This window comes from Polypterus senegalus, chromosome 9, assembly GCF_016835505.1.
Source record: "Polypterus senegalus isolate Bchr_013 chromosome 9, ASM1683550v1, whole genome shotgun sequence".
In the NCBI taxonomy this organism is placed as follows: Eukaryota; Metazoa; Chordata; class Cladistia; order Polypteriformes; family Polypteridae; genus Polypterus; species Polypterus senegalus.
This window is the reverse complement of record NC_053162.1, coordinates 169,393,826-169,421,691: the sequence shown is the minus strand read 5'-3', so window position 1 is coordinate 169,421,691 and position 27,866 is coordinate 169,393,826. Positions and strand designations below refer to the sequence as shown.

Genomic DNA, 27,866 nt, shown 5'->3' with positions numbered 1-27,866 from the left:
AGACACTGCTGATTAGAAGTGGCCTTAAAACAAAACTGATTGAGCTTTCATGTGTTGCAAGGATGCTCATATGTTTGTTAATACTGCTGATAGCGAGTCCTTAAGTATACTCTTAAAAATCCTTGTTCTTTAATGGGATTTTATTTGTTCTTTACTGGGTGTGTGCTTCCTAGTAGCTCCACTGCCTGAAAAACCACCATTTCATTCCAGGATGGGTTCCTTGCATATAAAGTTGGTTCCTCATGCTTTGATGAGCTTCCTAATATGTACGAAAAGACAGAAATCTTTAAAGTATGGTAGGCTACCTAGCAGGACAGTAACAGATCAACTTGAATTTAGCCTGTGTGATTGTATGCAGAGGGAGCCCATTTTTATTGATGAGCCATTGATATTAAACAGATTTGTTACTATCTATTTATGATTATTCATTATATGAAGATTGTTACATATCTAAATAAATAAAGGGTGTTTCTGGGACCTTCAGGTGGATTGTTTATTTTAGGAACCAAAAATGGTTACCTAATGACATTGCTCTGAAGAACCACTCTAGTACCTTCATTTTTAAGAGCGTAGTGACAGGCATTTGGCACCACTTGTATATGAACTTATGTGAAATTAGTGGAATATTGCAGGGTGTCTGGCAATTGGCATCACCCGAGGCTTTGTCTGGATGGGATCCCTGTCCAGTGTATCTGTGAATGTTAATCTTGACATGCAGGATTAGAATTATCTGGTAATGTACCTGGAAAGTCCCACAAATTCCTCAATGATGCACCCAGAAATTGCCATGTTTTAGCATATTACCTCATCTGTGTTGTTTTCAGTGTAGTGGTTTGCACTCATTAGATGAAGTTAAAACCTGCAAGACTCTGGAAGTTAAGTAGATGAAGCACATGCTTAGGAGCTCAATGTGGGGCCTTTGTAATGAGCTTGCATTAAAGGTCAGCAACAGGGCCAGTCAGGGATTTTTAACACCATGCAAGGTTTTCTTTGTTTGCTTCCCAGTTGCTGTTAAAATGTTCAGCATGTTTGTGCCATATCTCTCTGTTATAAAAAAAAAAAAAATCTTGGGAGGGAGACGAGGGAGGCAAGACGTGATCTTCTCGGAAGACACTTTGAAGTCCCGCGAGACTACTTGCATGATGTGCCCTACTTACAAACACATTTTTGGAGACACTTTAACGTCCCACGAGACAAAGAAGTGAAATAAAAGGACAGCTGCTGTACAAGCTTTTAAATGATCATCTCGAAGCACGACATGCAGATCACGCAGCACGTCACTAGCAGCAGCATCTGTACAGGCTTTTAAATGAACGACATGCAGCTGACATGCAGATCACGCAGGACGGCACAAGCAGCAGCAGATGTACAGGCTTTTAAATGAACAACGTGCAGCACGACATGCAGATCACGCGGCACGTTACAAGCAGCAGCTACTGTACAGTCTTTTAAATGAACAATGTGCAGCGTCGCATGCAGATCACACAGCACGACACAAGCAGCCCGGGTTAGGATAACTCATTCACTACAGCTTTATTACTGGCAAATATCAAGAAATATAAAATGAATGAAATGAGAATAATCTCTTTAGATTGTATATCCGGATAACAAAACCCAGGGGTTGGCAAGCGAAACAAGCAGGGGGCAGAGCCCCCTAGTTTTTCTTTAAAAAAACTTGCTGGCCAAGTGATTAATGTTTTATCAAATTGAAGCCATCCCTAATTTATACCTTTACTCATTTAAAATTAAATATACAACGTACAATGTACAACACAATAAAGTGTGCAGAAAGTGAAGGGGTCTGAATATTTTCTAAATCCTTTGCAAGTAATAATAATAATAATAATAATAATATATTTTTATTTAATAGGCGCCCTTTTTAGCACTCAAGGTCACCTTATAATGAAATTAAACAACATTAGTAAAATAAAAACAAAGAAAATGATAAATCAAAAAGCAATAATTACCAAACAAACAAAGATAACTGGCAGTAACGGTGCAAAATTCACAATTGGTATGCCAGTTTGAAAAGATAAGTTTTGAGGGTAGTTTTAAAATGTGTTACTGAATCGAGCTGACGTATATGAGAGGGAAGAGAATTCCCGAGTTGAGGAGCACAATGAGAGACGCTCGAGCTCCCATAGCACTGAGTCTGACGTGTGGTACAGAAAGTCGAGCTGCAGATGAGGATCTGAGTGAGAGAGATGAGTGGAGTGTAAGTCTGGAGGAGATCAGTAAAGTTGTGGAGAGCTTTAAATGTTCAGAGCGGTATTTAGTATTGTATTCAGTAGTTAACAGGGAGCCAGTGAAGTTGAGAGAGAATCGGTGTGATATGTTCAGTGGATTTAGAACAGCAGGTTATTATCCAGGCAGCAGAATTTTGAATAAGTTGTAAGCGATGGATATGTTTTTGTAGGATGCCAGATAGAATAGCATTACAGTAATCTATACGTGAGGTGACTCGGGCATTAACCGATACTTCAGTAGTGTGTTGCGTAAGAACAGGACGAACTCTAGAAATATTTTGGAGATGGAAGAGTGCAGTCCAAGAAACATTACTTATATGGGAAGAAAAAGAGAGAGTACTGTCAAGAATGACACCCAGGCTCTTCACCTGGGTAGAGATCAGTCAGTCAGTCATTATCCAACCCGCTAGATCCTAACACAGGGACACGGGGGGTCTGCTGAAACCAATCCCAGCCAAGAGAGCTCAGAGAACTCTGAAGGACTTACAGGTGACAGCAGATGAGACTGGAGAGACAACAGCTATTTGGGTGCTTAAGTTGTTGTAACTTTATGGTCGGTCAGTCAGTCAGTCAATAACCAGCCTGCGATATCCTAACTACAGGGTCACGAGGGTCTGCTGGAGCCAATCCCAGCCAACTCAGGGCACAAGGCAGGAACAAACCCTGGGCAAGGCGTCAGCCCACCGTAGAGCACACACACAAACACACACACACACACACACACACACACACTAGAGACAATATGAGATCACCAATGCACCTAACCTGCATGTCTTTAGACTGTGGGAGGAAACTGGAGCACCCGGAGAAAAACAAGCGCACACACGGGAAGAACATGCAAACTCCGTGCAGGGAGGACCTGGGAAGCAAACCCAGGTCTCGTTCTGGGTAGAGATGTTTGTGTTAATATTGTTAATTAAAATGGAAGAATGGTTAACCTTAGCAAGTGTGGATTTAGAACCAATGAGGAGCACTTCAGGTTTATTGCTGTTTAGTTGAAAGAAAATTGAGAATCATCCATGATTTTATGTCTTGGAGACATACGATAAGAGTATCTGGAGGGAAAACAGAAGTGGATTTAGTGGATAGATATAGCTGTGTGTCATCAGCGTCACAATGAAATTTAATACCATGGTGCTGGAAGATATTACCTATTGGGAAGATATAAATGAGAAAAAGAAGCGGCCCCAAAATAGAACCCTGCGGAACTCCCTGAGTAACGACTGCATTCTCAGATCTAAAGCCCTTTATTTGAACAAATTGCCTTCTATCAGTGAGGTAGGAAGAAAACCATTGGAGGACAAGGCCACACACTCCAAAACTAGCTAGTCGTTTCAAAAGTATCTGATGGGATATGGTGTGAAATGCGGAGCTGAGGTCAAGAAGCACAAGAATTGATAAAAGTCCCTCATAATAACTAACACACTCCCGTATTCTTCTCTGTTGTGCTGTTAAATGGATAGCCTTGTCTGGGTCTACCATCACTAGTCTGTGGGTGAGAAACAAGTTAAGAATTTCATTGTGTTGAGTTGTGTTTGTTTTTTTTTGGGTGCTCCAGTTTCCCCCAAGAAATGTGCAATTCAGGTTGACTAATACAATTAAAGCAGAAGGTTTTTTTTGGTTTGATTTTTGACTTTGACACTTGAATTCAAACTTTGATCATCAACTACTCCACTTAACTATTTCCCTAAAGAAATACTTTTAATTTCTGGTTAAGTTAAGTGCAAATCTTTCCTCTGAATACATATGATTCCACCTTGGTCACAAGAAAAGAAAGAAAAACAACCGCCCTCCTCTGTCATTACCAGACATCAAATTCCAGAAAAATCACCCCCCAAGAATAACACATACATATCAATTACTTTGTGTGAGTGTGGTACAACGTTACAAGGGCCAATTGAAGGGATATGCTGAGATCAGATTTATTTGTAGCATTGCAGTTCACCCCTTTTGTGTCTTCCACCTCCAAACTGACAGAGTCCAACCTTGAGCCATAATCTTAAAGTGACCACGGGACCAACTCTAAATCTGCCCCGACCCATCTCCAGGTTCACATAATCCACATTAGCTTCATCCTCAGACTGTGATCAGCCAGGAAACCACATGATTTCTTTCTTGACTTTGTATTTTTCTCAGTTTACCTTTTGGCAATGAACGGGATTTATTTTGTGGTACCCCAACCGTTTATGACATTGGGTCGCAGTGCTTTTTACAAATGGTAAAATGTCATAACATAATATCCCACACAAATTCACAAATGGCTTAAACAGAGGATTATTCACATATTTAGGTTTTAAATTGTTTTATTTTAGATACCACCCAAAAAACTGATTTAAAATCAGTCTGTAGTTTCCACCAACCACTCAAAAAGCTTCTTATGCCCTCTGGATGAGTAATTTTTCATCCTTCAGGATAGCATGTTAAGAAATGACAGTAAACTTTGAGTGTTTTCACATCACCATAAAGCAGTGTAGATTTGGTATGCTGCCTCCCTTTCTCCTGCTATTATGTCTAATAAAAAGTACAAGGTGGGACAATTTCATTCCAAGAATGGCCGTGCAGTGCCAACCATGCCACAACGTGTTAGTGAAACATTGGAGCTGTTGAAAGTGCTGTATGGTGAGGGTGACATGAAAAAGTCAAACGTCTTTGAGAGGAATAAGAGGTTCAAGGATGGATGAGAAGATGTGAATGACAATGTCAGAAATGAATCATCCATCATGACAGTACCCCAAGCTATGACGCACTCAATGTTCATGATGTCCTGGCTAAGAAATTAGTTACCATAGTGGATCCTCCACCCTATTTACCTGGCTTAGCCACTTTTGATTTCCCAAAATTAAAACCCACAACTAAAGAAAGAGTGCATCTGTCTTGTTTAAAATTGTCCAAAATGTTTCCAGGCCAAGATCCAACCTGCGAATGCTGCAATGAAGTTCCGGCCTCACTGGGTCACATGTTTTGGGCCTGCACCAAATTAACATCATTTTGGACAAAATATTTAAATGCCTTGGAGTGCCAATCCCTCCTAATCCACTTTCAGCCGTGTTTGGTGGACTTCCAGATGGGTTTAAAGTGGAGAAGAACAAACACACTAGAATGGTCTTTACTACACTACTGGCACGTACTGTAGACCTATCTTGGTCAATTGGAAGAATCCTAACTCACCTCTGTTAGGTCAGTGGGTCACTGATGTTATATACTATTTGAAACTGGAAAAAAACAAATTCACACTTAGAGGATCTGTGCAAAACATTTTCAGAACCTGGCAGGATCTTATCAATGACATTTTAGAAAACGCATTTAAATTGAGGAAGCAGGTTCTCTCCCCTCTTTTACTCCATTTATTATTTTATCTGTTCATTTGTCTTTACTAGCATGAAGTTTTACACTGCTGGCCTAGCTCTCTTTCTCAGGGATGGAAGTTGATTTCTTTCAAACCTTTTTTTTCTTTTTGTGTATGGAATGTTATTTGAAGTTAATAAATTTAATAATTAAAAAAAAAAAAAAAAGAAAGAAAGAAGAGTTCCAGGTACGTTTCCAGCAATGGCAATGTGGTATAACTAAATGCATAGCTGCGGAAGAAGATGACACACACTGCCAGTGCACAGACACACGTTTGTTTTATAGGCCATGATTTACATTTGTCACACCTCGTACATATAGATTACACGATAGTCAGACATATTGGTTACATATAAATAGCAATACGATAAAAAACAAAGCAAAACAATTATAATGACCCACTGGCAGCGCAGGGCAGCAGTTGGGTCACCTGCCCAGCATGTCGTACTCACGGTACACGGTCAGTTTGACTGGAGTGCTCTTCATGGTGCTCACTGGGTTCTCAACGGTGCAGCTGTAGATGTCATCGTCCGACATGAGCACCCGCACTATTGTGAGGACCCTCTGGTCTTGTGAGAGCTGCAGACGTGTGTCGTTGCCCAGGGCCTTTCCTCCTTTTGTCCACGTGTACTGGGCCTTGGTCCCACTGGCATGTGAGCAGTTAAGCGAGAAGTACTCAGTGAGCTCCAGAACTGTTGAGGAGACCATCACCACCGAGGGCTTGGAGACCGGCACTGTAAAAACAACACACACGACATTGTCAGTGATGGCTCCACTAGACAAGTCAGTCATGTGATGGTGCAGGCCACCTAATCAGGCAAATGTTGGCGTTGGGAGAGAAAGGTACACAATGGCAATGCGACATCTGACAGTACATTTAATATGTAGTCTTGTAATAAGAAACAAATCTACCAGAACTGTACACGTGCCGAATGAAAGAAGCCTGAAAACGCTGGACTTGAAACCACAAGACTGTAAGTCCACGGGCCACCACAAGCTCAGCTCACTTACTATACAAAGTGCTACTTAATATAAAGACGGTCTGAAAATTTTCACTGACAATGTTTCAGTCTGGTTCTTTACTGCCCACAAACCAATACTCCGATTTTCATACTTATACAGTACACTTACCATCCACTGTGAGGTTGATATAGCGCTCACCGGTGAATGTGTCATCAGTAATGGAGATCTGCACCTCATATGTGCCCTCATCATCCAGCTGCAGGTTGTTCAGGAGCAGAGTGCCGTTGTCAAAGATGTGCACACGGTCCTTGTATTCTGGCCGAAGGTTGCCTATGATGTCTGTGCCCAGTGACTGGACCACTGTGACTGGCTTATCCCGCTTGAGTTGCCATTTTATGACCGGACGGTCTTTGCTGGTGCTGGTGTAGCTTACGGAGAGCAGGGCTGACCCACCAAAGGTGCCTCGGATTTGAGCTGCAGGGCTTGTGATGTTTACTCCTTGTACCTCACCTAGGCCATAATGATAGCAAAAAAAAAAAAAAGATTAAAACAATTAAAGCCACATGAGTGACAGGACCATGTGATGCACCAGGTAATGGCACCCATGCACAGCCACAGACTGCGGGCATCAATGACTATGGTGAGAGACTGAGACACAGACAAAAGTAATTTTGTAAAAACAGAGATTCTGGTTTTATTCCAGATGTGTCAAAAACATTTACAAAAACAGTGCCTTACGATTAAACAGGGAGATTCCACTGCAAGAACACAAATACAAATAAGAATAAGCAAAAATTGTTGCAGCTGTAATATGTGAGTGTTTCCCAAAGTGCGGTCTGTGGTCGCCCAGCACTGCTGTGCTTTGCGTTTCGGCTTTTTACATGGAAATCTAGAAGACTGACCTTTTTAACACACGCTGAGATCCCCTTTCACCAAGAATGATCATAAGCACACACACATTTGTGCCAGTCACTCCCAGTAAAAATGGTTGTGAAGTCTTACATCCCTCATTTGATGTATTCATCTGTAATGATAACGTGCGGAGCACCTATGTTGAAAACCCATGTCTGTCTGTCTACGTGAAACAACTTGGCCCCCTGTGGTCCAATTCTGTTGAGATGTGGCACATGTATTATTCAAAGAAATCAGTCTTGACAGCTCAATTTCCGTTCAGAAATCTCGAACAGATCACATTGTATGAAGTTCTGTAGTTTCTAAATTTCCCATTGAATAGCACTGGCAAATTTGCAAACTCATCCATCTTAAAATGGAGAAACATTCTGTGTGACTTCATGTAGAGAGTAGTTTACTGTTTCAATTTTACCTTGAGAGTGGTTGCTTGGACATATATACTCAGCAAAAAAAGAAACGTCCTCTGACTTTCAACTGTTTTTACTTTCAGTAAACTTAATGTGTAAATATTTGTATGAACACTAAAAGAGTCAACACCATAAGACATAAACTAAAAATGTTTCACAATGTGTCCCTGAATGAAGGGAGGCTCAAAATCAAAAGTACCAGTCAGTATCTGGTGTGGCCACCAGCTGCTTGAAGTACTGCAGTGCATCTCCTCCTCATGGACTGGACCAGATTTGTCAGTTCTTGCTGTGAGATGTTACCCCACTCTTCCACCAAGGCACCTGCAAGTTTCTGGACATTTCTGGGGGGAATGGCCCTAGCCCTCATCCTGCGATCCAACAAGTCCCAGACGTGCTCAATTCCTTCGACGATAAACACGAATCCGTCCATCACCCCTGGTGAGACAAAACCGTGACTCATCAGTGAAGAGCACTTTTTGCCACTCCTGTCTGGTCCAGCGAAGGTGGGTTTGTGCCCATAGGCGGCGTTGTTGCTGGTGATGTCTGGTAAGGACCTGCCTTACAACAGGCCTACAAGCCCTCAGTCCAGCCTCTCTCAGCCTATTGCGGACAGTCTGAGCACTGATGGAGGGATTGTGTGTTCCTGGTGTGACTCGGGCAGTTGTTGTGGCCATCCTGTACCTGTCACGCAGGTGTGATATTCGGATGTACTGATCCTGTGCAGGTGTTGTTACACGTGGTCTTCCACTGCGAGGATGATCAGCTGTCCTTCCTGTCTCCCTGTAGCGCTGTCTTAGGCGTCTCACAGTGCGGACATGGCAATTTATTGCCCTAGCCACATCAGCAGTCCTCATGCCTCCCTGCAGCATGCCTAATGCACGTTCACGCAGATGAGCAGGGACCCTGGGCATCTTTCTTTGGGTGTTTTCCACAGTCGGTAGACAAGTCTCTTTAGTGTCCTGCGTTTTTAGAACTGTGACCTTAAATGCCTACTTTCTGTAAGCTGTTAAGGTCTTAACGACCATTCCACAGGTGCATGTTAATTAATTGATTATGGTTAATTGAACATGCATGGAAAACATTGTTTAAACCCTTTACAATGAAGATCTGTAAAGTTATTTGGATTTTTAAAACATTATTGTTGAAATACAGTCCTGAAAAAAGGAACGTTTCTTTTGTTGCTGAGTATATAATACAACCACGACAACATTTATTTATATAGCACATTTTCATACAAATGATGGAACTCAAAGTGCTTTACATGATGAAGAAAAAGAAAAAAGACAAAGTAAGAATTAAAATCAGAGAATACTCATTAACATAGAATAAAAGTAAGGTCCGATGGCCAGAGAGGAGAGAAAAAAACAAAAAAAAACTCCAGACGGCTGGAGAAAAAATAAAATCTGCAGGGGTTCCAGGCCATGAGACCACCCAGCCCCCTCTAGGCATTCTACCTAACATAAATGATCTCAATCAGTCCTCATTGTATTCCGGGTTCTCATGGAAGGACTTGATGATGACGGTCACGTGGACTTCTGGCCTTTAATCCATCAATGTAGGAACATTATGGTGCTTTGATTAGGTGGCGGTGGCGCAGGTCGCCGGGAAGAGAACAGAAGAGAGAGTAAGGTTTAGTACTGATTGAGGAGCCACCATGAATAGTAATGATAATTAGTTGAATATCCAGAGCATCACGATTAAATTTAAAATGAAGTTATCAGAAAGCCATATTAAAGTAATGTGTTTTTAGCAGTTTTTTAAAGCCTGGCGAATTCCTATTGGCAGGCTATTCCAGATTTTAGGTGTATAACAGCAGAAGGCCGCCTCACCACTTCTTTTAAGTTTAGCTCTTGGAAGTCTAAGCAGACACTCATTTGAAGATTTACAGTAAGGTTACGATTTGGAATATAAGGTGTCAGATATATAAAATGGAGCGAGATTATTTAAGGCTTTGTAAACCATAAGCAGCATTTTAAAGTCAATTCTGAATGACACAGGTAACCAGTGTAGTGACATCAAAACTGGAGAAATGTGCTCAGGTTTTCTTTTCCTAGTTAGGATTCTAGCAGCCGCATTCTGTACTCGTTGCAGTCGATTGATGTCTTTTTTGTGTAGTCCTGAGAGGAGTGCGTTACAGTAATCTAGTCGACTGAAAACAAAAGCGTGAACTCATTTCTCAGCATCTTTCAATGATATAAGAGGTCTAATAATGTCCTGTTTTACTTGTCTGACAACTGCTCACATGCCCAATGCAGGTTAGTCAGACTGCGTTCACATTACCAGGCTAATGTAACTCATATTTGATTTTGGCCTTAATGTTAAAACAAACCTGCTGTTTTCAGGCTATGTGGACACAGAAATCAAATCTTTTCAAATCAGATCTGAGTCACTTTCATAAGAGGTCCTAGTTCAGATACATACTCAATTCAAGGTGAGGAATTCAGTTGTTTTTTTTGTCCATACGCCTGGGCCGAGTTCTGTTGTCATCAGCCAGCACAGGCAGTGTGGCAAAACAACTCGAGTGAAGGCTCCTTTCTCGTACCCACACATCTCTTAGTGCAGCAATGCCAGCAACAGCTGCGAAAACAGAAAAAGCTAGCCGTCTATTTTTTTGTGCCTTCGTGACCTAATCATGTACATTTGACAAACTCTGCCATACTGCAGAGCAAAATGCAATGCAGACACTAGCTGCAAGTGCGTCCATTTTGTTGTTTTTTTAATACCATGAGTCATCTCACAAATGTGACTTTTTTGTTGTTGGTGACGCAAATGACTTGGGTACAAAAGTATCAATGCCCATTTGTTCAATTCACCTTCTGTGTGCATGCAGGCAATGGTGCACTCAAATGTTGCCCATTCATTCTATGGGTAAGTAAATTTGTAAACTTCTTTCACTCTACTCTGAACTTTCACTATGCATGTATATTCACTACTCAATTAAATCCTCCGCGTCTTTCTTTCTTTTAATTGTGAGATGACTGCCTTGCCTTCTGGCTGGTTTGAATGTGAAGGCACATGTGGTTTATAGGCTCCAAATTACTGATATGAGTGTGGGGAACTGAATGCCAGTGCGTCTTCGCACTGCCACTCTGTCATCCCTCATGGAAACTCTAAAACCACAGGTAAGTAGATTTTCCATAATAATTATTTACATTTTTAATAATCTGTTTAAACAAAGCTATCAAATCCTTCTAATAGAACTTATTTCTTGGCTCAGCTTGTCACAGGCCAGAAGGTCCACGAGATAGACAATTGTACTTTGCACAAGGCTGTATTTGTCACCCTTGTTCCAGAGTCTACAGGATGAAGGATGAAGAAAGGATGAACAAATGAGTCATCAACTGGGATACATTAGTCAAGATGTCACAGCAGGACAGAGAACTATGCAGGAACAGGTTAACCTCCTTAGCATTATGTTTTACTCCGAAAAAATGTGCCAAAAACTAGAAGAAAAAAAGGTTACTATGCGTAATGGATGTATGTAAATACCAAAATGTCAAAATAAATACAGTAGGAGAGGTATGTTGAGTGTCTAACTCGGTCGTGGATGGTCCCAACCCTGGCTGCAAAAGGAGGAGGGTTGGTCAACTGCCAAGGGGCCGTAAAACCTTGGTATGAAACTGATGGAATATGGAACAAACCTATGCACTCATGCTACCGCATCCGGAGTAGCCAATGCTCCAGCATTGGGGATCCAAGGTACTGGTGAGAAGTAGACTGCTGGCTATAGAAAACTCATTACACCAAAACTGGAAATCTGCATCATCAGGTGGAATGTACGAACTGCGCACCATGTTGGCCAAAAGGAAATTGTAGTCAAGGAATTGTTGAAATGCAAAATCTCGATCATGGCAGTATCAGAATAACAAGTCACTGGAAATGGAACACTGATAATACTCTGGTAGCGGAAAATGAGAAGCAGGCACCGGCTTTATGGTGGATAGCTGGGCTGACAGAAGCGTAATCACTTTACAACCAATATCAGATTGCCTGGCAGTGCTCCCGGTTGATGGTGTCATCAAAACTCAAATTCTCTTTGTCTTCGCACCATCTGAGACCAGCTTAGAGGCCGCCAAAGACTATTTCTACAATAAGCTCCAACATACACTGGACACAATTCAGAAGACCGAGCTTGTTGTATTGGCTGGAAATTTCAATGCCACATTGGTGCAGATCAGTCTGGATGGGAAGAAGCAATGGGCAGGTTTGGCCATTGAGGATCAACGATAATGGATTGCATCTGCTATCCTTTGCCACATCTGACCATCTAATTGTGGGGAACAGCCACTTCCAGCATCCCGGCAAACATCAGCTCACATGGCGACAACCATCAGGCAAAGATTTGGCCATCCTGGACTACATCTTGATCACTTCTTGATTTCGAACATCACTAAAGGATGTTCGCACCATGAAAGGGCCAGATTGCGCATCTGACCACTACATAGTCCGTGCTAAGATACAACTGCAACTCCAATGGGCAAAGCACAAGAAATCTCCCTCAACCAAGCTGAACTGGATGTGTCTGAGGGATCCAGCAATTATGCAAGAATTCTAAATTGCCTTATCCAACAAATTTGCAGTGATTGATCAGTCTGACGATGTGGATGAAGAACAAAAGCAGATATCAGAATCCATCCTGGAAAGACTTCTTCCAAGTATTATGCAACCACAATCCACCTCAGGGAGCCACCACATGTCGATACACCACAGAATTCGTTCCTCAAAGACAAGGTCTTTATGAAGATCATCCAATCCAGGTTGCAGAAATATTGCGAACAAACCAGCTGAGAAGAGCAATCAGGATTCAGGCCAAAGTGAGGCTGCTGCAATCAAATCTTTGTTATTTGCCAACTGATGGAAGAAAGAATCAGGTGTGGATGTCGAACAGTCATCATCTACATTGACTTCAAGTGTGACTGTGTCCACTGGCCACCCCTTCAGAAAGCATTGGAGGCAAAGTGTATCCTTCATAAGATCATCTGACTCCTCCGAACTTCATATCATGGCTTGACCAGCTCTGTGCGGATTCGAAATGAGCTATCTGAGGAATTCTCCATCCAAACTGGAGTTCGTTAAGGGGATGTTGTGTCTCCCTTGCTCTTTAACAAAGTGTTCGATGCCATTATGAGAAAAGTATTCAAGGGCAGACGTGGGGTGCAGTATGACAAGTACAACTTTGTGACTGATTTGATGTTCACAGATGACAGCGCCATATTCATTGATAATGACATCAAGGCTACCAATATCCTCCACAACATCGCACATACCGCCCAATTGTATGGCCTTAAGATCAATACATATAAAACCAAAGCTCTGACAATGGATGGAATGCAGGCCAATGTTCACCTCAATGGGGTTCAAATTGAACAAGTACACAAATTCAAGTATTTGGAGTCACTAATCCAAGAGAAGAAAGTGGCATCTGACACTGATGTCCATTATCAGATCGGACAGGCAGCAGCAGCGTTCGCCTCGTTCAAGTAGTGTCAATGGAAGAAGCCCAACATCTCCCTCAAGACTAAAATCCACCTCTTTTGAACACTAATCCTGCTGATTCTCCTTAATGGATCCGAAACTTGGACCATGCTCAAACAAGACCTAAACAAGTTTAAGGTCTTCTAAATGCAATGCCTGTGGCAGATCCTGAATGTCTTCTTCCATGTCTGTCTTTGAAGTCATACGGATAAGCTGCAACCACCAACCAACAGATGAAGAGGCAATTCAACTGCAAAAGGCTGAGAAGGTTCAGCAACGTCTGCAGAATGAACACCTACCAGATACCATACAAGGTACTCTGGCGGACATGCCATGAGGATTGGAAGGTTCAAACATCGGTGCCTAAAAAAACATGGTCCAAACAAATTGAACAGGATCTGAGAAACCAGCAATTCAGCCTCAGCGATGCCAAAGCCATAGCCATGGACCAAAAAGCATGTGTTATATGTGTTATAGGTAAAATTTGAAATCCAGTAGCACCTACAGCGGTATATGGGCTTCGGAGGAAACCCCCTCCTATTACCAGCTAAGGATCAGAGAGAGAGAGAGAGAGATGTTAAGAGTCCACTGCTGTACAGATGCAGATTTAGTACACGTCCTTCGTGTGATATGTTTTGAAGGAATCAACAATTCACAGCCCAATGTCACAAATGGGACAGTAGACATATGTTTCTTCTCACACTTTTCTTGTAATATTTTTTTCTTGCTTGCGCATGAGAAGGTAGAAAGTCAGTACCTAATCCACACATTCAACATGCACATTGGGTTATTTGTAGGTTACCACAGCACAGGGCTTAGTGACTTCCACATTTCCCCAGACATAAATGACCATTGCTGCATTATGAACACTGCTTAGTGGGCTAATGTCTCTCTTATCCTTCCTCTTGATCGCAACTGTTTTGCCTTTTTGCCACACAGCTACTGCACTATGCTGCAGCTTGGTGCATTCATGTGACCGGAGTCACCAGGCACATCACGGCATTACGGTCATACAACGCTGTATGCATCACCTTCACTATCTGTGTCATCGTCTGATTCAACTAATGGTTCAATTTCAGTTTGTTCCAAAATTTGCTCTTCAGCTTTTCACTGTATTTTTTTTGGTTACAGATTCTTCCCCACTCATGAATATTAATGAGTAACTGCAGTGAGGCAGAATTCATTGTGTTTATGATCTTATTACAGCATAATATTATCCACTAGATGGCAGCAGAATACTGTCCTGAGTGGTGTTTGGGCTCAACGGTGTACATGAAAGCAGTTTAACTCGAGTCACCCTTGGGATTAATCGTTTTTACATAGAATTCCAAGCCTAATGCTAAAAAGGTTAAAAAAAAATGTAATAATTAAAGAAAAATTACACTAATAAGAACCACTAATCCCCCTTGTTCATGTCCAACACATTATCATCCATCCATTATCCAACCCGCTATATCCTAACTACAGGGTCACGGAGGTCTGCTGGAGCCAATCCCAGCCAACACAGGGCACAAGGCAAGAACCAAACGCTGGTACAATTTAAGATCGCCAATGCGATGTCTTTGGACTGTGGGAGGAAACCGGACCACCCAGAGGAAACCCACGCAGACACGGGGAGAACATGCAAACTCCACGCAGGGAGGACCCGGGTCTCCTAACTGCGAGGCAGGAACTCTACCCACTGCGCCACCATGCCACCCAATACATTATCATATAACTTACTATATAATAGCTTCTAAAATAATATTTGTATTATTCTGCCCCAAAATGTTCTCTTAAAGTATTTCTCAATTATAGCATCAGTCTTGTAGAACTGCTAGTTTTTTAAAAGTGAAAAAAGTACAGTACATTGATTAATATCTGGAAATGTAAAGCAAAATATATCTCTTGCCAACCTGCACAGGTCAGCTTTCTCCCACATCTGTTGAGGACCATTAGTTCTTGTGCCATGAGATTTAAGGCCAGCTTTTACCCATAGGTTGTAAAGCTACTCAATGACCCCTGCACTCCCCTCTTCTCTTTGTTGTGTTTCATACATAGTATTGCCCGTCACTACCATGACCAGTTTATGGGTAACAAAAATGAAAGAATTTCATTGTGTTGCCTGTGCTGTGTGCTTAGGGCTTTCGAGCTCCTGCGAGGTAAGTGAATCCAACCCAGGACAAGAGCGGGCGCTGTCACTAACTTGCACTTTTTCATCACCTACATTTCTTAGATATAATCCAGAAGATGCCTGACCTCCATTCCGGTATGGCCCCGAAGTACCACCTGTTCCAGGAAATATCCTATATAATCAAACCACTGACAGGATGTGGTTGCTCATTACAGGGCAACAGAGATGGAACTCCTGCAAAATATCATGCAACCTTGAACCATGATCATGTTTATCTGAAAGTCTATCATTGAGGAGGTGTCCTAAATCTTGAACCATTGTCAACGTTATCTATTATGGTAACAATATATCTGACCCCAAGCATTCAGTTATTGTGGTGCAGTAGATGCTGCTGCTGCTTTATAGTTCCATGAAGCAGACTTTGACACCCAGCAAGATCACTTTATGTGTGTCATTGTGTGTTTTTTGGATGCTCCAGTATCCTATCAAAAATGTGCATTTCATGTTGACTAGTTCAGCAGGAGTGACCCAGTGTGCAAGAGTGTGCCCTAAGATAGACTGGCATCCAAATCCACTGGCCATCTACATTCAAACATGGTCTGTGACAGCTGCCTTTGAGAAGCCACACCTTGCAGTGGCCTTCGTCCTTCCCTGCTGTAGTAAAGGTCATCTGTTCTTGTCTGAAAGTCATTCCCTGTGTGAACCGCCCCAGTAACAGCAGCATACTTAACAGCCTTCAGAGTCGCCAAGGCCTGCCAGGAGGCAGAGACAAAGACTGTTTTTGTTGGGCCAATTTCCTCTCCGAGCATCACATGGAGAAAAGCGCTCTGTGTGAGACAATGGCTATGATGTCGAGAGGAGGGAGGCAGACAGGGAGAGAAACAGAGGCCCAGTGATTCTGCTCAATGGCCCGCCAGAGCTCCTGAGGCTGTGCTGTGCACTGAGGGGACCGGGCATCCTGAACAATGCACATTCCTGTACTCCTCCTCCTCCTACTCCTGCTGCTCCTATGAAGCTCCTGGCTGAGTTGGGCAGACTGCAGCCTTAAATCTCTAGATGAACTGTTCATCCTCTTACGACTGGCTAATTTGACTCACAGCGACCAAAATGCCAGGGGCTTTGCATATTAGCTAAAGACCGATAAAAGCGATGTACACACATGGGTAGGGAGGTGGAAAATTCTAGGAATTGTTAAAAAGAAAGCCCTTTATTCTAAAACTGATAGCAATCCCAGTTTAGTCTCCCTGTCCTTCAACTGCAACACACTTATCCCAGTGCTTCTCCTGTTACATTTCCTGTACTCATCTTTTGTTAACCATGTCAAGAGCTTCTTGAGTTTTTTTTCCCAGGATTTCTAACATGGTAGCAATTCTTCTTCCTTTCAGTCTCAATCCTAATTTTTAGGAGCAAAAAGAAGTCACTGTGAGGAAGATCTGGTGGAAACTGGTAGTGTGGAGCAACAGCCACCTTGTTTTTGGTCAAAATCTCTTTGACTGACAACGTGGTGTGTCATGGTGCAATAATCCAGTTTTGGGGGCTCCATTTCTCCAAACTTTTTTTTTCCCCCTGGTGCTTTCCCGTGGATTCTTCAGCAGTTCAGTGTAATGACACTGATTAGCTGTCTGACCACCAGGAAGAAACTCTTTATGAACAAATCTGTCAGCATTGAAAAGTGCAATCATGATTACCTCTTGAAAAATCTGCCATGGTGGCTTGGGAAAAAAAAAATTCCAAACTCACCCGCATGATGGCAGAATTAGCGCCAGAAATACACAATCAACTCAGCACAATGCCACTTGGCAGACTGATTAACCAGACTGTACAATAAGATAAGCAATATCTAGCAGAATATTTGAGAGCTACACCCTACTCCCATGTTATTGACTGATTCTGGAAGTTTCTGTGTCACCAGGGAAATAACAAAATTGAAAACCAAAAGCAAAAAAAACTCAGAAGGAAGCCTACCTAAGTTATGAGAATCTGAGTCCCCTAAAGGGTCTCTTGTTTATCAGGAGAATGTGGCTTACCCTTAAATACAGTGGCAGATAAATTAATTTAACCACGCCCCTGTGACATCACATGTATGAATGTACAGAAGACACGCCCTCAGCAACACACGCTGTCTTAGCAACCCATTGTTACTGTGTTTGAGTATTACAGATGGAGCTGTCCATTCAGAAGTTTAGTGTGAGCAAAAATTAGCAAATGTCTTCTTAGCTGAATTTATGGAGGATTAGTTGATAAACACGTCGTGGTCTGTTATACTTGAAGTCACACAACCAAAATGTAAATCTGAAAACGAAATCAAAGCGACATCCAAATCCAAAACTTTTGTTTATTCTTAATAACAAGTTGTAATGAGGAGTTGATCTTAATGTTTGGACATTTAATTGTGCACTCCTGTTACACAAAGGTTATTATAAGAGCTAAAGGCACACAACAAAGTAGGCGAAGGTCAAAACAAAAATAAACCGAGCACCAAGTTAAAGGGGAGAATCGAAAAGAGTTTGTCTTGAAAATGAAGCTAAAGTCAAAAACACAAAACAAATCTCTCTGCTTGTTTTTCAAAGCCGAACTACAGAAAACTGCAAGGATGAGCCTCTTTATCCACCAAGGGATACCTTTGTGAGTGAACACCACCAAATTTATAAATAACGGATGTTACATCACTGGCATGACTGATGTGAGTACTAAACTGCATTACATAAACACATATTAACACATTAAAGATATTACCGTTGCTTAAAAAAACACGCAGATCCAAATAAACAACAAAATCGGATTCTTCACAAGGTACTAACAAACATTATGAAATATCCATCCATCCATCCATTATCCAACCTGCTATATCCTAACTACAGGATCACGGGGGTCTGCTGGAGCCAATCCCAGCCAACACAGGGTTTAAGGCAGGAAACAAACCCCAAGCAGGGCACCAGCCCACCACAAGGCAAACACACACCAAGCACACACTGGGGACAATTTAGGATCGCCAACACACCTAACCTTCATGTCTTTGGACTGTAGGAGGAAACCCACGCACACATGGGGAGAACATGCAAACTCCATGCAGGGAGGACCCGGGAAGCAAACCCGGGTCCCCTAACTGCGAGGCCCGCCAGTATGAAATAAATATATATAAATGGATATGAATGACCAAAAATACACAAAAATAAACCAAAATCTTCAGTTTAAGCTTCAGTTGTGCAACCTTCCATCATAACCGAAAGTGAAAAAAACAAATGAAAGCTAGCAACTGTAACAAAAGGAGTGCTGTGATTTCCAAAACTGAATTTACAGTGCTGGGACAACTCACTTCACCAATGCATAAGCTAATTTGTTTCTCAAAATGCGATTTTACATGGAATGCATAACCTTGAAACCTTTCTCCTCAGACCTATGCAGGCACGTGCTTACTGCTGAACAAATGCCCACACACACACGAGCACACCTATTCAAAGGGAAGTAAACTCCATTAACAGAATAAATTCATTCAGAGCATTAAAATTTGTTAAGAAGGCAGGCTCTATTGTAGGAGTAAAGTTGGACAGTTTAACATCTGTGGCAGAGTGACGGGCACTAAGCAAACTCCTGTCAATCATGAATAATCCACTGCATCCACTTAACAGTGTCATCTCCAGACAGAGGAGTAGCTTCAGTGACAGACTTTTGTCACTGTCCTGCTCCACTGACAGACTAAAGAGATCGTTCCTCCCTCACACTATGCGACTCTTCAATTCCACCCAGGGGAGTAAATGCTAACATTACTCAAAGTTATTGTCTGCTTTTTCATTTTAATTACTATTTAATTTAACATCGTTTCTTTGTATCCGTATACTGCTGCTGGATTATGTGAATTTCCCCTTGGGATTAATAAAGTATCTATCTATCTATCTATTTATAATGACTATAGACTCGAAACGTTCCAGTTACTCAGGTCGTGCTTTTCTATCCCACCTTCCTTCAGATCAGGTCAGCCTTTAAGGCACATTGCATCCCAATATCCTCTGCACTTCCTTCCCATCCCAGTTATTTGCAAACTTTAGGCCAGTGTCATCTTGACATGCTTTACTTCCAGTTTGGCAGTGTGACCTTCTATCTTCTGCTCTCATCTCATGGAAAGATATCCTTGTCAGTAGTGTGGCATCCTCCAGATACCCCAATTATCAGCACAGACAGTTTAAATTTGTACATCATCTGTGCCTCACCCTTTTGGCTGCTGATCCCATCTGCCATCTTTGTCCTTTTAATATCCCTGCTACTTTTATCCATATGTTTTGAGACTGTCCGACAGTTTCTTCTTTTTGGATGTATGTTTCCAACTGCTTATCTAATATTTTTTTCTGTTACTATCCTCCTCCTTTTCCTCATATATTTCTTCTCCAGGATCTCTCGCTCTCTTTTTTTTTTAATTTAAATTTAAATTTTATTCACTCTTCTCTTACCTTGACTTCTATCCAGCAGAAGTTCTTCCGTCTGGGTACCATCTCTGTTTACTCATTTTAGCCTCTTGCTGGGAATCTCTTGACTAACTCCCTGTAAACTTCTAGAAGTCCTCTTTCTTTAATCTAACCGTACTTGAACTTTTGGCAGTGTGGCTCACTGGATCATCTGCTGTACACTTGGTTTGGAGCTGGCTGCTGAGGGGTCAGCCTCATCCCACTAATCATAATGGTTAGTTTTCCCCTATTTTTTTCTTCTCTGGGGCTTGCTGTGTTTGATCAGCCTCTCTCACCGGTCTGAGTGGGTATCCATTATGGAACTCTTTAAATAAAGCAATTTCGAAATATTTGGGTGCTGTGGGTGTGTTGTTGTTGCCTTCTGTAGTTACAATTTGTATCTTTTTCCAACAATTCCTAAATGTGTTTTTTTTTTTTGCTTACTGATCTTAAAATAAAAAATTTTGATCACAAATAACAGCGAATAAATTCATAAATGGCGGAACGGAGACGCAGTGGTGCTGCTTCACAGTAAGGAGACCAAGGTTTGTGTCCAAGGTCCTCCCTGCATGGAGTTTGCATGTTCTCTCTGTGTCTGCATGGGTTTCCTTTGGTCGCCCCAGTTTCCTCCCACAGTCCAAAGGCATACAGGTTATGAGAACTGGCGATCCTAAATTGCCACTAGTGTGTGGTTGGGCTGCGGTGGGCTGGCACCCTGCCTGGGGTTTGTTTCCTGCCTTGTGCCCTGTGTTGGCTGGGATTGGCTCCAGAAGGCCCCTGTAGTTAGGATATAGCGGGTTGGATAATGGATGGATGGATGTGTGGTTGGGGTGCATGTGTGTATTCATCCTGTGATGGAGTGGCCAACCTGCCCAGGGTTTGTTCCTGCCTTGCACACTTTGCCAGCAAACCTCCATGACCCTGTCCTCCAGGACTGAACAGGTCAGTAACAACTGACTGACTGACACACATAAGTGACATCCACAGTGTGTGCACATTCATTCTTTAGGTAGACATTTCTATACGTTAAGTGCCTCCCAAACATTTTCTTGCCAGTGGACGGTTACATATTCAAGTGTGTATTTACAAGTAAGTCCATATCACTGAAGAAAAAGTTGAAAAGGAAACCACACAAGAATACATATGCGTACGCATACCCATCCATCCATCCCACTGTATCCTAACTACAGGGTCACGGGGGTCTGCTGGAGCAAATCCCAGCCAACATAGGGTGCAAGGCAAGAAAGAAAACCTGGGCAGGGCACACATACGGGACAATTTAGGATCGCCAATGCACCTAACCTGCATGTCTTTCGACTGTGGGAGGAAACCCACACAGACACAGGAAGAACATGCAAACTCTATGCAGGGAGGACCTGGGAAGTGAACCCAGGTCTCCTAACAGCGAGGCAACAATGCTAGCACTGCGCCACCGTGCCGCCTAAACGTACCCAAACACAAGCAAATAACTAAACACTCAAGTGCACGCAACACCTCCAAGTGTTGGACAATTACAAACACGAGTACGGGCAAAAACCTCCAAAGAACTGAGCACTTGCACATCAGTGAACTGAGAAGCATCTATGCAAGTGAACACCACAGCAAGAGCAGGAGCACAAACACTGCTGACGATCTAAAATAAACGTGTGCTGGTAAGCACAGCCCCACAAATGTACGCTTAAATACAAGTGAAGAAAAACACATGCATGCTGTAATGGAGAATAACAACAGTGCTCATGGATGAAGAAAAATGAACCGAGTTAAGGAGCGCACAAAATGCACTCATGTCAGTCAGCCATTTTCCAACCCGCTATATCCTAACACAGGGTCACGGGGGTCTGCTGGAGCCAATCCCAGCCAACAGAGGGAATAAATTCCCGGGCAGGGCGCCAGCCCACCACAGACAAAATGCACTTGATTTATGAAATTTGCTTTTTTGCTTGTTTCACTTGATTGCTGTTTTATTTGTAACATTTAGCATTTTGTGATAATTGTCTGTATAATGTCTTTAAAGGACAAGATCGAACTGATTGCTTAAAAGAAAGAAGCATTTTTCTGATATTAAGGAACTTCTGTTCTACTATCTGTGCTGGTTTTACTCCAAGAATACCAGTTTAGAACCAGTATAAGAGATGGAGACCTCGACATTCGTTGTAAACATGTGTCTGACAAAACAATGACTACTGTGAAAAACTGAGCTGGTAAAAGTTTCAAGGACATAAGTCATTCCTAAACAGGACTTAAAGCAGGAAACCTGGGGGTTGATTTGTTTCAAACCTTTTTTTTGTAAACCTTGAGTTAAGTGTATGGAATGTTAATTGATTTTAATAAAATCAATAAAATTTTTAAATAAATGAAGCAGGAAACCTCAGTCACATATGAGGTCGCGCATTGGACCCACCAATCTGAGGTCATTCTTCTGGAGACCCTGAGTGTTGCTGACTGGGAATTGTTCAGGTACAGCTCTGATGGCGACATGGGTGTGTTTACAGAAGCTGTGACTTCTTATGTTGGATTTCATAAATGAAACAACACTAAAAGTAATCATCAAGACTTAAACAAACCAGAAACCACACGTGGATAAAACCATTCGTAAAGCACTATACACACATACCGCTGCAGATAGCTTGAGTTAGGAAGTATGGATGTTTATAAAGCTGACTCATATAATCTAAGGAGACTACACAGCAATATGCGGAGAAAGTGAAACAGCAATGTGGTGCATATGGCCACCCCTCATCAACCCTCACTCTCAAGTGCAGGAGCTCTACAGGGCTGGGTGCTGAGTCCTCTGTCGTCCTCCCTCTACACATATGGCTGCCCGGCTGCACATGATTTTAACTTCATTGTCAGGCTTATTGAAGAAGCACACTGTGGTGGGCCTGATCTCTATCAACATTGAGCAGGCTTACTTGAATGAAGTGGAGAGTCTGTCACACTGATGCCAGGACAACAGTCCACTCCTGAATGTCAGCAAGAGCAAGCAGCCGATTGTGGACTTTGGGAGAAAACAGTAGCGGCACGACCACACTGTCAGCATTAACAGCACTCAGGTGGAGAGGGTGGGCACTTGCCCACATCACAGATGACCTAACACACCAACACCTTGATAACAAAGGCACAGCGATGTCTTTAGCCTCAGGGATTTCAGGCTGCTCTCCCAATTAGTACAGAACATAAATCCACCACTCAAAGTACCCTGACAGAAAGTATCGCTGCCTGGTTTACCAACAGTACAGATCAGGGCCACAAGGACCTGAAAAGAGTAGTGATGTCAGCTGAACACATCGCTGGGTGTGCACACCTTAGCTTTGAGGACATCTATACCTAGCAATGCCAGACCAAGATCAAAAAAAATTATCAGAGACACCAGCCAACTCAACAACTGACTCTTTAAAGTTCAGCAGTCAGGTAAGCACGATGGCTGTCTAAAGTTTAGTTCAGAAGACTGAGGAGGAGCTCCTGTCTACAGTCCATCCACATCTTATATTAAGTTATTTAAGTCAGCTATAATAATTTCTTGGGCGGCACGGTGGTTCAGTGGGTAGCGCTGCTACCTCGCAGTTAGGAGACCCGGGTTCGCTTCCCAGGTCCTCCCTGCATGGAGTTTCCATATTCTCCCCGTGTCTGCATGGGTTTCCTCCCACAGTTGAAAGACATGCAGGTTAGATGCATTGGCGATCCTAAATTGTGCTTGGTGTGTGTGCCATGCGGTGGGCTGGTGCCCTGCCCGGGGTTTGTTTCCTGCCTTGCACCCTGGGATTGACTCCAGCAGACCCCCATGACCCTGCAGTTAGGATATAGCGGGATGGATGATGGTTTTCGATATTTATAAAGTCATGTATTATTGTTTACATTCATCTTAAAAGGTACAGTCATACGAGTTTAGTAATTATCCATTTCACTACATTTTGTACTGTATGTGACAAATAGAATTTGATTTGACTTGAGGCCTGATCCAGGGGAGTCAAGCCTGGCCTTACACAGCGACATCCCATTGGCCTTAGAGGGGCGTCAAGCATACATTCAGACTAATAGAGGAGCCCATAAGTCACTCTTTTTCATTCCATCCATTCAGAAATCACTCTGCAACAGAGACCAATCAGCGTACGAAGACAAGGAGCCACCTGGTTATCTGGGCATAGACCCCTAGCAAGACAAATTGCTATCAACCAGGTTGTACTGGTATTATTCTCACACACTCATTACTTTGCTTCTGTTTTGGGCACATTAGAAATTCTAAATTACCTGTAATGTAAGGATAGACTTGTAAACCATCTCTCCTGCTTGTTTTGGTGTTTGACAGGCTGGTGAGCGTGGACTTACAAAGGGACGCTCTGTTCAGGTCTATGTAAGAAAGAGTCCAAAAGTGAGACTCTGCCTCTCACGTCATTCATTGGTCAAGAGTCTTATCTTCAGTTCAAGAAAGGTGAGCCCATGTGACTTTCGTTTGCTGTTTATGATGTGAGCCGATGTTTCAAGAAGTACCTATTTAAGAATATTTTAACAAAAAAATGCATTGGTTTTGCATGTTTTGAACATACGACTGGATAATTGAAATGTGAATTATGTGACACAAGTACTGCAAGAATTACATTTTTCACATCATTTGTACAGCATTGGTTGCCAGTGACTTTTATTATATTAAATTTTTTTGTCTTAATTCTTCATGAAAACATTAAATACATTTTTTGTCTTAGCCCTCTGTGGTGACACGAGTGTCCCAAAACCTCAGAAGATCCAAAAATACTTTCAAAACTTGCCCTCTGGGGGACAAATGCCATCCAAAACCTGACTAGATACAAAAAAAAAGCCCTAGATGAATCTTTATTAAAGAAAAAAGGTTTATTTATACAAAAATCTCTGTAGTCCAAAAAAGATCCTACAAGCACAAAAGGAATTGCCTGAGAAGGTAAATCAAACCACAGTCCTAATACAGAATTCTAAGGGAAAGTTCAAAAACTCTAAGAAATCACAACCTCAAAAAGCACAATAAAACACAACCAACACTCCACTTCCTAGCACGTCTGAAATGAACTGCCAGGAGTTATGGAAGGCCCCACAAAATATAGGATGGAGTTCAGTTCCTGGTGGTAATTGGCAGATGGCCTCGCCCTTAGGGGAATGCCCGCAAGACACAAGGGACATAATCAAATAAACACAAAGAATAATGTACATAATGAACAAAAGAAACATTACTATAAATAAATGGCACACAATTGAACAAAACAAACAAGAAACACAACTTTGAACCCCAGCCAGGGGAGAAATGCTGGCTGAAAGGTGGCACCATCACTTCAAACTACTGTATATGAGGTGTGTAACATATAATGTGTATCTTTTTTTGGGTGGAGTATTAAGTATCTATCTATCTATTATATAGTGCCTTTCATATCTATCTATTTATCTATCTATTCCTTTAATCCAATCTATTAAGTGCTAACACACACACATGTCATGGGAGGCAGCTAAAGGGCTTTAAAGAGGGCAATTCCATGCCAGACCAGGGGGTGGCAGAGTGCACTGATGCTTACTCTCTTTCTTCTGCAGACCAACCACGGGAAATTCAGCATGGGCCAAATGACGTCACTTCCAGTGATGCTCCGGTCCCACCATTTCGTATAACCGCCTTTAAAAATTTCATTTTGTGTTTTCAAATCAGTTTGGTTTTGGACTCAAGTCTGTCAAGTCCTATTGTTGTTATTTTTGCCTTTTCATCGACCAGCTTTCAAGTATACGGGGTGGCAACCCTAAACCTTTTTGTGGTGTCTTTGGTCTCCTTTGACACCTGTACAAATCTCATCATTTAGGCATGTGAATATTTTTTTGTCTTTAGATCATGATTGAGACCGTTGATATTCCAGCTTACAAAGTTCAATGTTTGGTCAGAGAGATGCTGCTTCTGAGCTTTTGAAGACATTTTGTAGTCTTTAAGTAAAAGTAGTGTGTTGCTTCATAAATTAGTCTTAACCTCGATTTCAGATTATTGCCAGGTATCATGTCTAAGGAGCTTATCAATATGTTGTGGGGGTAAAAAGCATAGATAAGAAGTAACTGTTCTCCTTTTCTTCTCCTTGAACGAGTGCCAGACACAACCATATAAATAAACACTTGAGTGCAGGCAGACATTTGCACATTCTCAATGGATAATTTTGAATTTAAGTGCTGGCAAACACATCCGTACGTAGAGAGTATGTGCCTACAAACACACATGGAATCACACTCACCCATGTAAGTAAGCACTTAAGTGCCATCCAATCCTTACTAACTAGCAGACATTTGCAGACCCACCTGAAGGAAAACACATCCATAAAGCCTGGGTTCATTCAAAAATGTCCATACAAGTGAACACTGCAGAAAGCATGGATGAACACCAATTACAACAAACAAGACTGGCACAAATTCATACATAAGAACAAATAAATAAGTTTACACTCACACACACACACACATAAATGCAATCAAATAGATTCACACTTAAGTGCAGGCAGACACTTGCATACCAACGGAGAGCTACAAAGACATCCACATAAGCGTGCGCTTGCACTCAAATGGCATCAAACATGTACAACAATGCTGCCGAGGGGGCAGGTGAACACACCTCTGCCAGGGGGTCTTTTAGAAACACAGGAGCTGGAAAGCACATCCATACAAGTGTGCACTTGAGTTCATTTCACACAAATGACCACATAAGTAAATACACCCATGCAGGTGAGTGCTTAGATGACAAAACACGAGTCCAATTCATCGGTACAAGTGCACACTTACACACACGAGTGCCGTCAAGCAGTGCGCAAACACTTAAGTTCTCACCAATGGACAAAACACAAACTCAGCCCTACAGGTAAACACTTAAATATAAAAAATAAAAAATAAAAAAGCCTAACAAACTCCTTCACACCTGCGGGCATGTTCAGTGAGCACAACCAAAGTAAAAATGCCCACTCAGTCCCCTCCACGGTATGTACGTGAAGCTTTAAATTAGAGTATCTGAATGCACTTATTGTAGTGACGTGCCAGGAGTCACCAGCGAGTGTGCATGTACATTAACACAAACACTACTAAGGGACAAAAGTGGGCACTAATACACACAGACATGTACACATATGTGTGTGCCAGCCTCACCCCACCTCCCACACAGTCCAGGAGCAGGTTGAAGGCAGCACCACGTTCCTCGAGTGAAGTTTTTAGCTTTCTTTCTTGCTTTCTTTCTCAGTCTAGTTAAAAGTTTCCCAACAATTGGCCCTACCTGTCTGAGAGTAGAAGAGAAGCCCAAAGAGTTGAAGGATGATGGCAACTGGCAAAGCCGGTGCGAGAGCCTCCCTTTCTGCCTTCATCTTGGGTCTAGCGCTGCATCTCCCTCGTAGACAATTAGCATGATTTCTCCACGCTGGGCACGTCCGCTCACTCCTCAGAGCGCCCAGCTCTGCCAGGGTCGCGATTGAGTGTGCGAGAGCCAGTGTGTGTGTGTGTGTGTGCATACATCTCAGAGAGTTTGTGGGCTGCTCTCCTGTGTAACTGTTTTTCTTTCTCCTCTTCGTATTCTTCACTTCAGTGTTGAACTTTTGCCCTTTGTGCACATTTGCCTTGCTGGCAGTTTCTTTCTTTTTTCTGCCTGCTTTCTCTTCAGTGCAAGATTTTACCCTCGAATTTTTCTTGATTTTGCTTTCCTTTCAAAGTGGCTGCTCAGCATGTGGTGTGGTAGCACAGATTCCAAAAAACTCTTCCAAAGCAGATTTGACATCATGGCTGGGCGGGCACAAAAAAACAACTTTTTGTTACAAGTAAGGATATTCATTTATGACAAGCTTTATCTGTACTGTCCTTACCTGGTTAAGCTTTTTTTTCCTAGGATTGTGAGGGGTTGGTGACTATCCCAGTGACAGTGGGCACAAAGCACCAACCTGCTCGACATGTAGTGCCAGTCCTTTAGATGACACGGTTAGATTTTAATCCAGTTGATATG

At 42.2% G+C, this 27,866-nt stretch overlaps 1 protein-coding gene across 1 annotated transcript in view; it reads right to left on the bottom strand.

Moving 5' to 3' along the window:
• hepacama (hepatic and glial cell adhesion molecule a) overlaps window positions 1-27,552 on the bottom strand; it is a 67,997-nt gene extending 40,445 nt beyond the window's left edge. Inside the window, exons 1-3 of the mRNA XM_039764209.1 lie at window positions 27,150-27,552; window positions 6,723-7,064; window positions 6,044-6,325 (exon numbers count right to left, since the gene is read on the bottom strand). Coding sequence (XP_039620143.1) covers window positions 6,044-6,325; window positions 6,723-7,064; window positions 27,150-27,381 — 856 coding nt within the window. The 5' untranslated portion in view covers window positions 27,382-27,552. The remainder of the gene's footprint in view (window positions 1-6,043; window positions 6,326-6,722; window positions 7,065-27,149) is intronic.
• Between the last annotated feature and the right edge of the window lie 314 nt (window positions 27,553-27,866).